The 17,108-nt window shown below is 35.8% G+C and overlaps 1 protein-coding gene across 1 annotated transcript in view; it reads left to right on the top strand.

Moving 5' to 3' along the window:
• LOC122803807 (extracellular calcium-sensing receptor-like) overlaps positions 1 to 17,108 on the top strand; it is a 267,399-nt gene that overhangs the window by 128,936 nt on the left and 121,355 nt on the right. The window contains exon 4 of the mRNA XM_044073493.1: positions 10,714 to 10,941. Within this exon, the coding sequence (XP_043929428.1) occupies positions 10,714 to 10,941 (228 nt within the window). The remainder of the gene's footprint in view (positions 1 to 10,713; positions 10,942 to 17,108) is intronic.

The following is a 17,108-nucleotide window of genomic DNA, read 5'->3' as shown; positions in this document are numbered from 1 at the left end:
TATTAGTACTAAATTGTAAGATTGCTTATTTGTGCAAGTGCAGGGCCTTAGATTGAGAATAGGGTGTTTAATTTGAGAGATAGAGCAGTTCTAAGGGAAAAAATGAAGAGCAAACTTTGTGGAGCCGGGAAAAGTTTAAACCCGATTAAGCGGCACTGCCCCATGCTGCGCTAAGCGCACAATCGCGCAAAGCCGTTCTAAAGTGGGTTTTTATGCAGGGAACTTCAAACAGCTAGAAATGGCCCAAAACAGCCAATTACTACAAGATTCTTGTGCTGAGATCACTCCTTCAGGGACAGATAGGCTGCTCAAGGCTCCCCACTCCCACTGGTGAGCAAAGAAACTTCCTTCTATCCAAGTAAGGAAATGGGCAACACAGGAATTATTCAAAAGTCCAGAATACAGCAAAGCCTGTATAAGGGAGTATTCTAGGTTAGGAAAGGTGGGAAACAAGGATTTTTTTTTCTTTTTCAGGAAAACAGCAGGAGAATTACAGTAAATTTAAAGCACAGGCTAGCGCACTCCTGACAATCCGACCTATGAGGAAAGAATTAACTTGAATGCCTTACTTCATGATAGGTGTATACTGATTATGAAACCTGAAAAGAGTGAGGGTGTTGTAATAATGAACAGTCCAGATTATTTTGCTAAAATGTTCTAGCTTTTATCTAATGAGGTACCTATACGTGAATCTCACTTAATGAAATCAATATTGCATATACCAAGTTGGATTTTCTGCTTTTGGATATGGTTATGCTGGGGGAGGTGGACCATGAAAAAATGTGAATACCTACGTGTTCCAAAACCTAGGACTGCATCAATTTTTAGTATTCTAAAGATTCATAAGTGCACCTATGATCCCCCATTGAGAGCTATAGTTTCAACAAGGGAATCAAAGACAGAATCATTGGCAAAGTATGTTGATTTTTAATGTAAAGGTGCATTGGAGTCAAAACCACACATTTTGAAAGATTCTTGGGACCTTTTAGAGATTATGAACAGTTTACAGTTTGATGAAAATATAACATTTATTACCATGGATGTTATTGACCTTTTTTTCGGTTATTCCTCAGAATATTGTGATTGATTGTTTTTCTAAACTTTTTAACCGAATACTCTTCCTTTGCTATCCAAAAATATATGAGTAATTACTACCCTCCTAAACATGACTTTGAACAACAATTTTGTCCAATTTGAGGGCAAATATTTTCACCAAGTGTCTGGGGTGGTCATGAACATTATGTGCACCACCCCATATGCCAATATTGTACTAGCATTGTGGGAAGAGAAGGTGGTATTCACCCTTGAGTTTTTGTCATTGATTCATGGATACTATAGGTTTTTAGAAGCTGCAGTAATTTTATGGAAAGGTACCGTAGACCAATGGGATATTTATTATAGTAAGTGGCAGGAATCCACAACCTTTTTAAGATTCACATTTTCAATTGGAATTGGTAGTATTAATTACTTAGACTCCCACCTTAAGAAGAATTGTTTACTTGGGCGTTATACCTCCACTATTTTTAGAAAGGAGACCTTCTCCAACTCAAACTTTCATTTCAATAGCTGTCATCCCTTTCACCAAAAGAGATATGTTGTTAAAAGTCAAATGGTGAGGCTGTCTAGGTTAATTTCAGATGACAACTTATTTATGCAGGAGATGGAAGAGGTATAGGTTTATGCATGATGGACCATATGTTGCAGTTAAAGGATTTGCACAAACTATTCCTTGTCCTGGAAGGTGCAACTGCAACACCAGCCATGTAGTTTACCTTGCTCTGTGTAGCTCCTGCAGTGCATTTTATGTGGGGAAGACAAACAGAAAACTAAGAGAAAGGATCTGACAACATTTAAAATACATTAGGGAAAAAAATAGATCCACCAATGCTTTATACAGACATAGTTATAAGTGGTTTTGTTTTTTGCCATTGACCAGTTCGTGGTGTCAAATTTCTTTGGTGACCTGGACATACTTTTGGAATACAAGAAGTTAACTTGGCAACTGAGGTTTAATGCCTCAGTTGCCCCTGGCATTATTGATGCTATGGCTCTGTCCTGTGTGTTGAAAAAGAAAGCCAGTATTGAGTGACTTTTATCTTTTATTATCACTGACTTTTATATTAACATTCTTATTTGTTTCAAACATTTTAAAGAGTTATAAGGTGTTAATTTGTTTTATATTTTTTTATTATATTATATATTTATTATATTATAAATATTCCTGAACTAGCTAGTTGGCCTCAGCTGTAGCAATACATAAATCGGTTCCACTGTATGTTACCTTCACACAGATATGTCCTTTGCATAAAACATCTGTGCCTTCACTTAGTTCCTAAGCTGCAGAAAATACTGAGCAGTTTATTGGCTGCTTATGATGTCCGCAATTGTTACAAACATGAGTTACCCTAGCCAGCACTACATAAGTGTCTATCGTGTGTAAACATTTCTGCCTAGACATTGTTGGTGAGCTGCAAGTAACACAGAGCTGTTTTCTGGCCGTTTATGCTGTCCGCAATTTTGTTTTTACTGTGAATTACACCTGATTAAATGTTTTTACTAGGCTGTTGATGCCATAGACTTACACAGAGGAGCTACTGAGCGGTTTTCTGGTTGTTTTTGCTGTCCGCATGTTTTTACTGCAACTTACAGCTGCCTGCTCTGTATAAGTGTCTATACTAGATTATTAATGCCATAGAATTATTGTTCCTCGTTTTTAGTGGTTTTATCTCCTCACAAAGCACGGGTAGTCTGACAGCCTGTTTTAGTTAACTACTTTACGTTTTTGTTAGTGAATGTGACTGCTTAAGCATACAATGTCTGACTACATGGCCTATCTGTGAGCAGCATCCTGTCTGTATTACTGTTTCTTATCTCATAAATGCTGTATATTTTACTAGAGCCCTGCTTAACTATATTAGTAGAGGTAAATGCTGCTCTGACTCAAGAATTCCTTTAGATGAGTTTGTAACTGCTACATTAATTACTAGAGCCTGCATCTTTGAACTGTAATAAGTCTGTGCTGCTCTTCCTTAATTCCATAAATGATTTCTGGCCTGCATTTTTAGTTTTAATACAAGTCTGTGCTGCTCTAAACAATTTTCTGCTGTTTGTTCCTAAAGTGCTGTAGTTTGAAACTGTGTTGCATTATTTATGGTTAATTGTCTAGAACTGTGCTGCATTTCCATGGTTAATTGATTATATTGATATTTTCCCTCCTGCTCTCTCCTTTCTACCCACCTTCTCTTGAGATAGCTCACTACTACTGATCGTATTATTCCTTTTGTCTCTCTCTTCCTTTCTTTTGCTGTTGTAGTTTTGTATTCTAGATGTACAACTGCTAATTTATTCCTTTTCTTTAGAGTGTACCCTCGCTGAATCACTACCACCCCAGGTGCCTCCCAGTCCTCTGCTTGGAATCCCTGGCTTCCCACCATTGAACGGACATCGTAAAAGGACTTCTGCTGTGCTTCTATTACATCCTTGCCTCCCCAAGAGTTAATATCAAGTGTATGTACCCTATTGTAAACTAAACAGTAACTTAAAAGTGCCCTCTTTTATAGCAACCTGGTGAGCAAAACCTAGCAGCCTACATTGGTTTTAATCCTACCTTTCTACCTTCCTGGCTTCTTCCCCATTTCCTCTGTGTATGAGATCTACCTTTGTAATAACTGAGTCTGGCCACTAGATGGCAGCATTTCTGCTTCTTTGTACACCTCTATGTATGCTTACACTACCTAAACCTAACTCTGCCCTGTTCTTAGCCTCAGATTTAGCCAATCACTTCTTTACACTATCTCTGCCCTGTATAGCCTCTATCTCCTGTGAAACTTCTGCTTCCTTCAGTTCTAACACTGAGTTCCTTTACTGTAGTCTCCTTACCTCAGATCTCCTCTCCTTCACTGATACACTTTCCCCTCCTCCTCCTCCTTGGCTCTACCCGCTCCGTTTGACCTTCAGGCTCATTCTGCTCCACTACCCTGATCCCAATTTCCACCCACCCCCAGCACTTCTAAATTTATTTTACCCTTTCCCCACCCACTCAACCCAGCAAACCAAGCAAATTATGCTTCAAAGGGACAAATCCTGGAAGCTTTACCATAACAACAAACTGCCCAAAACCCTGATCTAATACAAACAACTCCGTAACCTCGCAAAACAACGTATCACTAAGGACAAAAATTCCTACTGCATTAAGCTCCAGTCCAACAATAACAATAACCCCAAACAATTCTGGTAATCCATAAACTCCCTTCCCAACCCCGGCTCCAAGAATAACCCCTGTCCTGACCCAAGTATATCTGACCTTGAATTAGGCTCCAAATTTAATTTATTTTTTATTAAAACTATCTCTAACCTGACGAAGACCTTCCCTAACAATAATCCACCTGACCACCATTCCTCTTCACCTAACCACCCTATGTTTGAGCTTAAACCAGTCTCTATTAATCTCATAAAAAGACTCCTGTCCAAACTTAAGCCTTTCTCCAATGCTCCTGATAATATTCCCTCCTCCTTCCTAAAATGTGCAGCCGATGGTATTGCACTCCCAATCAGCATCATAATCAGCAGATCTATAAAGGAATCACATGTACCCAAACTATGGCGTTCAGCCTACATTCTTCCTCTCTACAAAGGTGGCAAAAATACTGACATCTCAAACTTCTGGCCCATTGCTCTTCTCTCTCCAATCTCCAAAATCTTAGAAAATTGTATCCACCTCCAAGTTATGCCTTTCCTAACCCAAAACCAACTCCTAACATCTACCCAGCATGGCTTCTGTCCAGGCCATAGCACCATAACTGCTCTACTCTCCTTCTTAGAAACTGTTAACCAAGCCCAAGATTCAGGACATTTAGTTTCCACGGTTCTTCTCGACCTTTCTAAAGCTTTCAACACTGTTTCCCATAAACACCTTACCTATCATATCTCAAACCTACATCTCGCACCAAACACTGTCTCCTGGTTCTCTAGCTACCTGTCAGATAGATCTCAGGCAGTCAAATGGAAGAGCACCACCTCCTCCTTTCTTCCTACCCCAACTGGCTTCCCTCAAGGGTCCATCCTCGGAGCTATGCTTTTTAACATTTTTATCAATAACCTTCATTCTGTGTTTCCCAATGCCAAAATTATTCAATATGCAGACGATTCTACATTAGTCTGCTCTGCCTCAAACCTCCCTGAACTACTGACTAAAACCCAAACTGCTTTTTCTACTACTGAAAACTGGATGCAACAAAACCACCTGTCTCTAAATGCAAATAAATCTAAAATTCTACTATTCTCTCCCTCCAAGACTTTGTCTTATAACAAAAATTCATTCAAAGTCCTTAGCCATACCAACTCTCCCATTGAAGTGGTTCCCTTTGCAAAACTTCTTGGAATTACTATTGATGAACACCTCAAGTTTGATATCCACATCCAACAAAATATAAAGAAAACCCAACCAAAGCTAGGTATGCTTTACAGGAACAATCTCTTTCCCTCAAACTCTACTAGACATACTTTAGCTACTACTTACCTCCTCCCATCCCTGTTATATGGAGCCCCTCTTCTAACTAACCTGACCGCTACTAACACCTCTGAATTGGAAAACTGCTATAACAAGATCTCCAAATTTGTCTCCAGATCCAAAAATTCCACCCATCACTGCCATGCCCTTAATTCTCTAAACTGGCTAGAACCCCCTAATTACCTGGACTACCTCCAACTTACCACAGCACACAGACTTGTATTTCACCCAAATAAATGTCCAGCTCTAATAAACATCCTTCCCCCCTACACCCCCAATAGACCTCTCAGATCTGAACATCAAAACCTTATTACTATCCACAAACCAAAAAGACCTGCTGGCCAACTTCTCTCTTTCTCGCTAGGCAAGAAATGGAATTCTCTCCCATCCACTCTTAGGACAATAACTCAGAAAACTTTAAAACCCAGCTTTTCACTTACTTGTACTCCAAATGGAAATGCACGTGCTTTCACCCTGTCTAATTCTTTCTAACAAATGCCCTAAGGAGGTGTTGCTCCTATGTTCCTAATCTCTCCAACACACCAACAACTATCTCGCTGACCTGACTCAAGCTCTTTGCAATTGCTTCTCAAGACACTATATCTACTTTGTAAATATTGTAAATAGCTTCTTATGTCAAATGAATGCATATGAAGTGTTTCCTAACTTTAACCAATTGCTATGTATAATGTTTCTACACTTCAGTTGTAATGAAGATATATTCTCAAATGAATCTCTACAGTCAACCATCCAGATACATCAAAATTATCTTTGTCGACCAAGCCTTATATGAAATGTACATACTTGTAAACTGTACTTTATTATGTAACTTACTTACTTTTGTATCTTTACTGTTTATGTTATATTGGAGCTTTTCTCCTTGGGCCTCCACTGGAAACGGGCACTTTTGGGCCCAGTGAACTGAACTTCCCCAGTCACCAAACTGAAATAAATAAATAAATGCATGTATTTATAAGCTGATATGTATATATATATATATATATATATATATATATATATATATATATATATATATATATATATATATATAGATTCACTTTGAATCATCGAATGTTCAGAACACTGATGTTCTGATTATCGAGACCAAAACATTAATGTTCATAACATCTAAGGTTCAAAATGAACCATAAAAACAACAAAAACTTCGCTTTGCCCCCTGCACCCCACATGTGGGGGGTTGTGCCCCCCACACCCCTCCTACTTTAATATTCCAACTCCGAGATCGCACTACAGTGAGGTAAGGGAAATTACCTGTTTACCGCTCTATGCGGTAGCGCTAAACGGGTGAGTTCCCATACCCTACCTGCAATGCCAGCAGTCAGATGGCACACACACACTACAACATGCAGGGCACCTTGCTGCCCTGCATACACACCCAACATTCCGCAATCTCACTTACCTGGCACTTCCACTTTAAACCTTCAATGTTCTGGTCTCGATGATCAGAACGTCGATGTTCTGAACATTTGATTATTTAAAGTGAACCCATATATATATATATATATATATATATATATATATATATATATATATCCATATATATATATATATATATATATATATATATATAAATATATATATATATATATATATATATATATATATATCTACATATACATAAAAAAATATATATTTTTATATGAAAGGCATTATCCTCCTATCTGGCACAATTCATTTCCAAGGAAATATCTTTCTAGATATAAAGAAGTCATCCTTCTACTCCTCCCTTCCCTTATCAAACCCATTATTTAATATAATGCCCCCTTTGTATGTACAAATCTGGGTCTATATTAGAAGCACAAAAATGCTTCTGAACAAATACTGAGACAGCGACACATATTCATCAAATCACATTTAAGTGATTCAAAGAAAATTCACTTACATGGCCATTTGCTATTTCTAGGTTTCATGCATTATGTGTTGACTTTTACATAATTGCACAAATGCACTTTCGGTCTTATAATATAGACCCACAAATCCAAGCATATCACCCTACTGGACAGGCCCCAAAGATCTCTAACAAAGAAAATTATTCATTATTTATGTATTTGTTGTTGTACATGCATAAAATACATACTTTTAATGATTTCTACAAGGTGCTAATGTTGTTGCATGTCTGTTTATTTTGCCCTTTTTAATGTTCTTAAACTAGCAATGTAACTTGGTATGTTTATGATATAGGAGTATTTTTTTGGCATCATCTTATTTTATCTTGTGTTTGCGGAACTTTGTCAATACTTTTAATGATTATCTACAAGGCATTAATGTTGTTACTCACATGTCTTTTTATATTGCCCTTTTTTATGTTTTTAAACTTGAAATGTAACTTGGTTTTATGATATATGTGCATTATTTTTTGGCATCATCTTTTTATCTTGTGTTTGTGGGGCTTTTCTCCTCGGGTCTCCACTGAAAATGGGCCCCCAGCCCAACAGACTAACCCGGTTAACAAAGGACAAATAAATAATAAATAAATCTTTATTTAATTATTTGTATTTGCTTACTGGGCAGATCCGGCTGGGCATAAAATAACCAATTTGCAGCAGAAGTCTGGGAAGAAAAGTTCCAAAGAATAGTAATGAGTTAAAAAAATAAATACAGTTAGTGTATATTACAAGCAACATATACAGTATAATGAATGGGAAAAAGGATAAAAGATAAATATGATATACTTAATAAGATAATATGACTAGTACATCATAATACAGCAATTAAAGGTGAAATACATTTATTTTACATGAGTTTTAAGCATATGTAAACAAGATATTTGTCTGATGTGCATTGGTCTTAAATCCTTCAACTGTCCCAATAATTTAGGACAATTGTTCTTATATGCTACTATGAGGTAACCTGTGTCCTCCTTTTTGAGCAGTGAAAGACCCATTCCTATTTAATCTTCTATTTCTTCTGAAAGCCAGTGGCTCTACAAACATCTGCATAAATGATTTAAATATACACCACCAAATCAACAAGACTTGGTGAAGGGAGAGGTTCCTAAGTCAACATATTCCTAGTCTATGCAAATATGTTACCTCTGTAGATCATACAAAGTACTACGTTGGCTACCTTTAAAGGTAGCCTTGATGACTGGATGGGTAGACATAGGTTTACACCAGAATTATTAAATAATGCCCTACTTGGTTTAGGAGGAAAGCACCATTAACTGCTTGAAAAGGGTGACAAGAAATGTTAAGTTTGCCTTTGTAAAGGTGTATATAGCCAGGTATCTTATGGTACTCATGATCACTAGCCTAAGATGTTCCTATAGTCCTATGGTCCTATGTTGCTTCAGTCCTTCTTTCTCATCTTGGCTTAAATTTGTTTAAGTTGATTTAGTCTAAGTTGTTTCTGATCTATACACTCTTCTCATGCTATGAATTCTGAATAATTCTGTACTATATTTCATTAGTTTGTAACATATCACTTTAATCCAGGTAATAAATGAAAATAAAATCCATGAAGCAGCCTACACATACACACACGCACACATGCACACACACACACACACACACACACACACACACACACACACACAACTAACAGAAAGATAAGTCTAAAACAAATAAATGCAGTAGTTTTCCATGTTTTAACCCCTCTTTCCTATACAAATATTTTCTTATCACTGTGCAGATGAGAACACTCAGCATCATGCAAACTATATAATATTTAACAGTGCTCATTTCTGTGGGTACATTACTTTCCAAGGTTAGCCTGACAGAATGACTTAGAATTAAAATTAGAATAAAAAGGGATAAACAAATCCCACAATAACTTTTCAAAGCTTAATTTTTTGGAATGCCTATACATTCAGTACACATCCTTCCTCAAAATGAGCTGTGTATTTTACATAAATTTAACACTTGTAAAATGGTCTTAAATGACCATCTATGCCAGTATTATCATATCATTCTATGGAAAATGTTAGGTATTAAAACAGTATGGATATTACAATCTGATAATCAAGACTGATTCAAGGGTCTTGTATCATACTTTGTAGTGAAAAAAGGAAAGATGCAGGCTGCATCAGAAGTTCAGCTTGTAACAGATGCAGGAAACTTGCACTTTCTGCATGAAGCTTCAGTGGGAAGTCAGACTGTGATGAAACTTGCCCTAGCTATGTGATACTGTAGCACATGACTTATGAATTGAGAAACCTCTTTACCAATGCAGACTGACCAGGTAGTTCAGTATATAGATACATCAGAATCTCTCATAGAATATAGGTTGCATTAGGCATTTCATGGAGTAACCTTACACCAGCAATCCTTGGTTTAAATCTCAATCGGGATGCACCCACCCCCAAAAAATTGAGTAATATTACTAATTCCATCAAGTATGAAAAAGGATAGATACAGACTACACCATTGTTTTGCCTATGCCCTTGTTGCCTACCAACACATTAGCAATACAATGAACCTGGGGCCTATTTATAGCCTCCATATTATAAAAACTGCTCTGGCTATTTCTTCTCCTATGTTGTTCTGTAGACATGCCCCCCCCCCGCCCCCCTTCCCCCATGATGGTCTGAATGCTACTGGTATTGCATTGTTGTACTGATATAAATCCAGCCTCTGCAAGGTGTTAATAGAGCACTAGGGCTAGTCACTTCCCCCAGAATTGGTGAGCTGATGTCATCCACATACTCCCATCATTCTCCACCTGATCTCCCACCACCCAAGTCACAAACTGGGGTCTTCTGGGTCATATTCAGGTATTTATCCATCTCTGCTATGCAGCTGATGGACTGAAATTTCTATTGATTCTACAGATTGACCAATGCTCTCTATTTACATTTATAAATATGATTAGTACATTATTCCCTTCTTTAGAGCACATGGGTGTTACTCAACCTCTGCAACAGCACTGTTTAAGGGTAGAGAGCAGAAGCATTACAAACATGAAGTTCATAGTCCTGGGCCACAGAAATAAATTACATTTTTAGAAGTTGTTCAGAAAAAAAAAACAGTATAGTATAAAATAGTATTTTGTTTCTGTGAGAGCCTTAAATGTATGCTGAAATTATAATGTACTGCAAAACCTTTGCAGGTTCAGTATATTAGTGATGACTATAATATAATATACTGTGCTAGACTATACTATACTATACTATAGTATACTAAATGGTGGAGAAAATAAATGAAAGAAATCTGAAAGTCATCTTTTTAAACTGTTTCTGTTTGCAGCTTTTCCACTATATTAAGAATGTTCACTTTTGGAACAAAAATGGTGAAGAAGTATTCTTTGATATACATGGTGACCCTCCAGCAATGTTCAGCATAGTAAACTGGCAAGTAATGTCAGAAAACTCTTTCAGGCTTCAGGATGTTGGATACTTTGATGCCACTGCTGCAAAAAACCAAAAATTAACAATGGATGTACCTGCTATATTATGGAATGAAGGTCATGGAAAGGTTAGATTACAATGGTGATGTCCTTTAACAATTTTGGTCTGCCATTTTAAATATACCATGTTCACCACCACCCAGTTGGGTTAGGTTTCATGAATCCTTAACTTTTACTTTGAAGAACATGTAAAGGTTCACATTAAATTAGAGTTGGTGGTTGGTATACCAGTGAAACATCACAAGCAGCTGAATTATCATTAAAACATTGTCTTGGATAATTATTCACAAGGGCACCACATAATTCATAACTATTTCATCTGTGAGTTCTTCCACTTGTAAGAAACTTCTCAGTTCTGCTTCTCATGCAAATGTATCAGTGATCGTTTAATTAGCCATATCTGTGCATTTATTAAGAACATGCTACTTTATGCTAAAGCATCATTAGTTTCTTAAAAGGGCTACAAAACAACTGGATTAAGTAACTTTTAGTCACCACACTACATTGTGTCATCCAAAAATATACTTTGCTGCATTTTGCCAGCAATGAACACTTCCCACTGTTAACTGCATTGTATAACATTTTTTGAAGGAGAGATTCAGTATTAAAAATTCCTTTTTAAATTAAAAATAATAAAAGTGTGTAATGTGTTTAAAAGTAAAATAGTTGTTACATATTGAAACAAATACTTATTTTAAAAAAGTATATTTCACATACATGAACACTATTTTCTTATCAGTCTTGCTCTAAAGCTTAGCCGAAGAACAAGGGGTGGTAATGGTTAGCAATCCTCTCCAAAGCTATATTCTCATAGGTTAGTTCATTGTTCAGCACTTCCTCATTAAATTCAGGATCAGATACTTTATCTCCCAAGCGTTTATCAAAATTAGTTTAAAAAAATGTCAAATCTGACGATAACCTAAAATAACATGGAATCTGATTCCATAATCTAGGAAGTACTTGAGTAATATAATTATGTCTCAAAGAAGTCCTGTGCACATGGGTAATAAAATTTAAGTAATCATACCTATGTTTATGAGTATTATTAGAAAAGGATCTATTATAAATTGCCCATAACATTTCATCATAAAAAATGCTGTATGTGATTATAGCCTTGCCCCTAATATATCTATAGTGAACAGAGTATAAATGTAATAACTGACATCTTGGTCAACATCTTTGTTTGCAAACTCAGTTGGACTAACCCGGTTAACAAATGTGAAATAAATAAATAAATCTTTCTTTATAAGTATGTTGTTTTAGTAAATTTCTATTAAACAGACTCAATCAAGTGAAGCTGATTCCTATTGTATATGCAAAATGTGTTATTGTACTCCAATACAAGACAAATTTACATAACATATAAATGTACTAGGTAAGTTCATCTCTTAAAGACAAGCACTTAAACATACAACCCAATAGGGAAAAAGCTTGTTTCTTTATATTACAACTCATGAGTAAAAGGGGAAATCTGATGAGGCTATAATGCCTAAATATTTGTATTCAGTAACTATATGGAGTGGGACACCATTTAATGATATTATAAGTAGAAGTCTAGTTTACAAAAGTACACAACTTCACATTTATTGCTGCTGAAATTCAAATTTACTTCACTGGCTCATAAACTAAACTGAATTAGAAAATTGCTTAAATCATGTGATGACCCATCACATCACAATTTAAGTTCAGCTTTATAATTGTCTGTATATTTTGCTTGCCAGAACTGATACTTAACAAGACTAGTTGCTAGAACAAGTTTAAGTAAGTAAGGGCCTAGTAAAGAGCCCTGTGGTACACCATAAAAAATAGGACGATAATGAAAATATTGTCCTTATATTGAAACATAATGAGTCTTTCCAGTAAGTCAAGGGAGTAACCAGTTGATCAAGAATGGGTTAAATTCGTAAAGCTTTAATATTTTATTATGGAATCATAAGAAACAGTATCAAAAGCCTTGGCTAAGTTCTTAAAAATAACTCCAATAAATAAAGATTCATCCAAGACTAAAGTTACTTGATTTTAAAATTCCACTAAATTGGTGAGAGTAGTCATCCTGTAAGTAAATCCATGTTGATTTATATCAAAGTTTCTTAAATAGTTATTTTAGTTAGTTAATCTTAATGATCATTCAACACATTTTACAAAGAATTGATGCTAAGCTAATAGGTCTGTAATTAGCCATCTCCAGTTTGTATTTTTTTTATAGCTTGGTGATATGACAGACTTTTCCTAAATCAAAGGGATATTTGTAGTATAACATTACATATAGGATTAAGTACAGGTATACGTTTGTCTCATATTTCATGTATTAACAGAGCTGAAAATTCATCTGGGCTCATTGAAGTCTTATTTCTTATTTTTAAGTAGAACTGCAATGCTAGCTCTAATATTATAACTAGAGAGGTGATGTCTTATATAGACAACAATTGTGGTATAACAATATGATTCTATATTAATGTATTAGAAAAAAATATTCAATTCATCTGCCTTCTTTAAAGAATCAAAAATGAGGTCACCATCAATAGATACTGATTACAAATTATTATTATTGCAATATATATATATATATATATATATATATCTATATATATATATATATATATATGTATATATATATAGTTTCCCTTTACAATCACAAAATACTGAAAGCTCAAATTTCAGTATCTCAGGACCATAAAGGCGAAAATGAAAAATGTCGAAAGTGCATAAGCGCAAATTCAAATATCTTGAATCCGCACTTATGCAGTGCAGCAACGGGACGGGAAGTGTTTGACCGGGATGTTTTACGGAAGTGAAGGTAAGTGAGTCTATGTGAGTGTCATTGTAAGTTGTGCACGTGGGTTAGGGTAGGGAGGTGAAAGTATGAGTGTGAGTGTTGGATGTGTTTGTGTTTGTGCATGTGTGATGTGTGTGTGTGTGTGTGTGTGTGTGTGTGTGTGTGTGTGTGTGTGTGTGTGTGTGTGTGTGTGTGGGTGTGTGTGTGGGTGTGTGCGAGGGAGTGTGGAATGTCTGCGTGTGTGATCAGAGTTGGTATATATAAGTGGGGGGGTGGGGGGGGTGCAGCCCCCACATGGAGGGTGCAGGGGGGCTTGCCCCCCTGCATAGATGTAGTATAGGACTGTGTAGTTTCTGTGTTGTGGGTTTAATGGTGTGCGTGTTGTGTGGTGTATGGTTTGTGCATGTTCAGGATTGTATTTTTCGTGTTTGTGTGTTTCGGGATTGTGGGCTGTTCGACTTTATAGTTTCGAGATACTGAAATTCAAGCTTTCAGTATTTCGAGATTATAAAAGGGAATCATATATATATATATATATATATATATATATATCTATATATATATATATATATATATATATATATAGATATATATATATATATATATATATATATATATATATATGTATATATATATATATGTGTGTGTGTGTGTGTGTGTGTGTGAAAGGCTTTCTAAGTAACAGAAAACCTTGATAAACATGTTTCAAACATTTGTTTTTTAATTAGCTGATACTTAAAATTCTTTGTAATTCTGTTAAGCTCACAATTAATATTACTTGGTGTTCTCCAGAATTTATGGAAAAATCATATTTTCTTTTTATATAATTTACACAACTCAGGATCCCTCCAGTAGGGCAGCTTACTACTTTCAAATGGCTTTGAATGCAAAACTGATTTCACAGACTCATATAATAAAAATTCTAGTGATGAATATCCACTAACATCCTGTGCATATAACTTGAGGATGAATTTATAGTATTGATTCTCTTATTAATATCTTTGAAAATTAAATCCTTGAAATTATATCTCTTGATGGCTTTTAGCTGTGGTTTACAGGCTAAAGAGATATACATACTTATAGAACTATGTTCAGTTGCGTCTATATCACGTTATCGAAAGTTTACTTAATTGAATCAATAAAGGTCGAACTTTATTGATCGATTAAGTAAAACATCAAATAACGTAAAAAAAAACAAGTTAAAAAAAATCTAAATGGCGTAGGCAGGGGGCAAGTGCTCCTGCACCCCCCACACACCCCCACTTAAATATACCAACTCCGAGACCGCACTACATTGAGGTAAACAGAAATCTCCCCTTACGGAGATTTCTGTTTACTTGCATGATGTACTTCGCTTTCGATATTGTTGTGCCGACAATATCAGACTCGATATTGTCAGCTTACGACAACGTGAAGTAGGCCTGCTCAGTTACCCAGTGGTGGACCCAGTGTTATATTAGTAGCATCTATAAGACAGTTTGTTATTAACCAGCTGACACATATTAAATTGTAACAAGCAATTTAAACAATTAGTTTCCAATTTCAGATTAGAAGAATACTATGACCAATTAATATAAGGGCAATTCAAATCACCAGTGAGTATAACAGATTTGCACATAAATATTACTCCAGAAATTCAATAAATTCTTTATGATCAGGGACACTGGTTTTGTTTTGTTTTCCAAGAAAAATATCAGCAAATGCCAAATATGGACTGTCTGAGAACTGAAAAAAAAAACATGATTTTTATGGAATTTGGTATTTTAGGACAGAGACCTAATTCATCACAAGATGTATTTCTGCTCATATTTATCATTTATAACATCATTAAGCTTGCATTATTGAATGTTCTGTGCCTAGAATTTGTTCTAATTTAAAATGCATCTTGATGCAGAACAAAAACTATAATGAAATCACTGTAATAACCATAAATTATTTAAAAAAATCCTGAGTACACTTCCTGTATTTCATCTCATGAAAATGGAATTCCATTTTTTTGAAAACTGAAAATCAGTGTCCCTGTATATGAGTTAAGTAGGTTATAGATGGTTTCCTAGGGGGATATTAGCCTTAAAACACTGACCAGTATGAGAACGTAAGTCCAATATAATGTTTTCATAACATATATCAATTGTAACTAGTCTCTATAGTAAGCCATCTTTAAATAAGTTTAAAACTCCACCTCCATTTGTCTGCAGCCATAGATGCTCAATCTTTATGTACCCAGGGAAATTTAGGTTAGTTGAATCCCATACTTCAGTTATGATGACAGTATCAATATACTTTACAAGGAACAATAAATACATATATTTATTCCCTAGGCTCCTGTTGTTAAGTAGTGCAGTTTCAAAAAATTGTTAAATAAGTGTGGAGATGATCTAAAAAAAAACTTTAACACTAAAGTGAATTTATTGTAAAATTAATTGGATCCATAAGAACTTAAATGTAGATTGTCCCTGGAAAACATACCATAATCACCAGGGAATTTGTCCCAATATCTAACTAGTGGTAAATTGTAAGTAGTGCAAAGTCTTTGCCAGGTATTGAACAAGAACACCTTTGTGTTAAGATATCATTCCATTTAAGATTAGGAATGATTTCACCCAAAATCACCCTAATATAGTTAGACTCCACTATCTCAACAGAATCAAGTAAAGCTTTTTTTTCATGTGATTAGGAGGAATCGTTTTAAGATCATTTGTCCCACAATGTAAAAAAAACACAATTGTATAGGATACTCTTCAGTGTAACAATCAGGAGATCAAGGAGAATCAACATCACAAGATAAATGGGATGAGGTGATTTTCTGCAAACATTTTGTAGATGATGGGCAGGATTCACGAAGGCTTGCACGGAGTGTAAGAGACGTGTAACACTCCATGCAAGCCTCGCAATCCAGGAACAGCCCTAAACTCCATGTAAGAGACCAGCTAAAACGTCTCTTACACGGACTGGGCGTGGACATGCTAAATACCTCACTTGCAGCTGAAAGGTATGCAAATGAGGTATATTAGTGATCCACGAAGCAGAAACCAGTCCGTGTAAGAGACGTTTTAGCTGCAGAAATGTACTCAGTTGACAACTGAGTACGTTTCTGCAAATTCCACAACGGAGCCATGTCAGCTCCAAATAAAGGGTGCATATGTCTCAGGCAGCATGCCAATGGCCAAATATGTGGCCATTGGCAAGGTAACCTGATGCAAAAATAATAAAAATATATATTTTTTAAACCCAGCGCAGCCCCGCGCAAATGGGCTGCGCTGTATAAAAACATAAAAAAGAAGGTTATAAACCCACAAATGTGGGTTTCATGCAATACATGGAATGACAATGCAGGGACCAGCAGACCAAAAACAACATGGCCACCGTGTAGTAGTTGCTAAGGGGGGAAGCTGAGTCTAAGACATGTAACTAAGCATTAGTAGGCAATCTCATGTAAATGAGGGTTAGGATACTGAA

Source organism: Protopterus annectens, chromosome 6.part0 (assembly GCF_019279795.1).
Source record: "Protopterus annectens isolate FY-2018-M chromosome 6.part0, PAN1.0, whole genome shotgun sequence".
Classification (NCBI taxonomy): domain Eukaryota; kingdom Metazoa; phylum Chordata; order Ceratodontiformes; family Protopteridae; genus Protopterus; species Protopterus annectens.
Note: the sequence above shows the minus strand (reverse complement) of the source record. Positions and strands in the feature narration are given on the sequence as shown.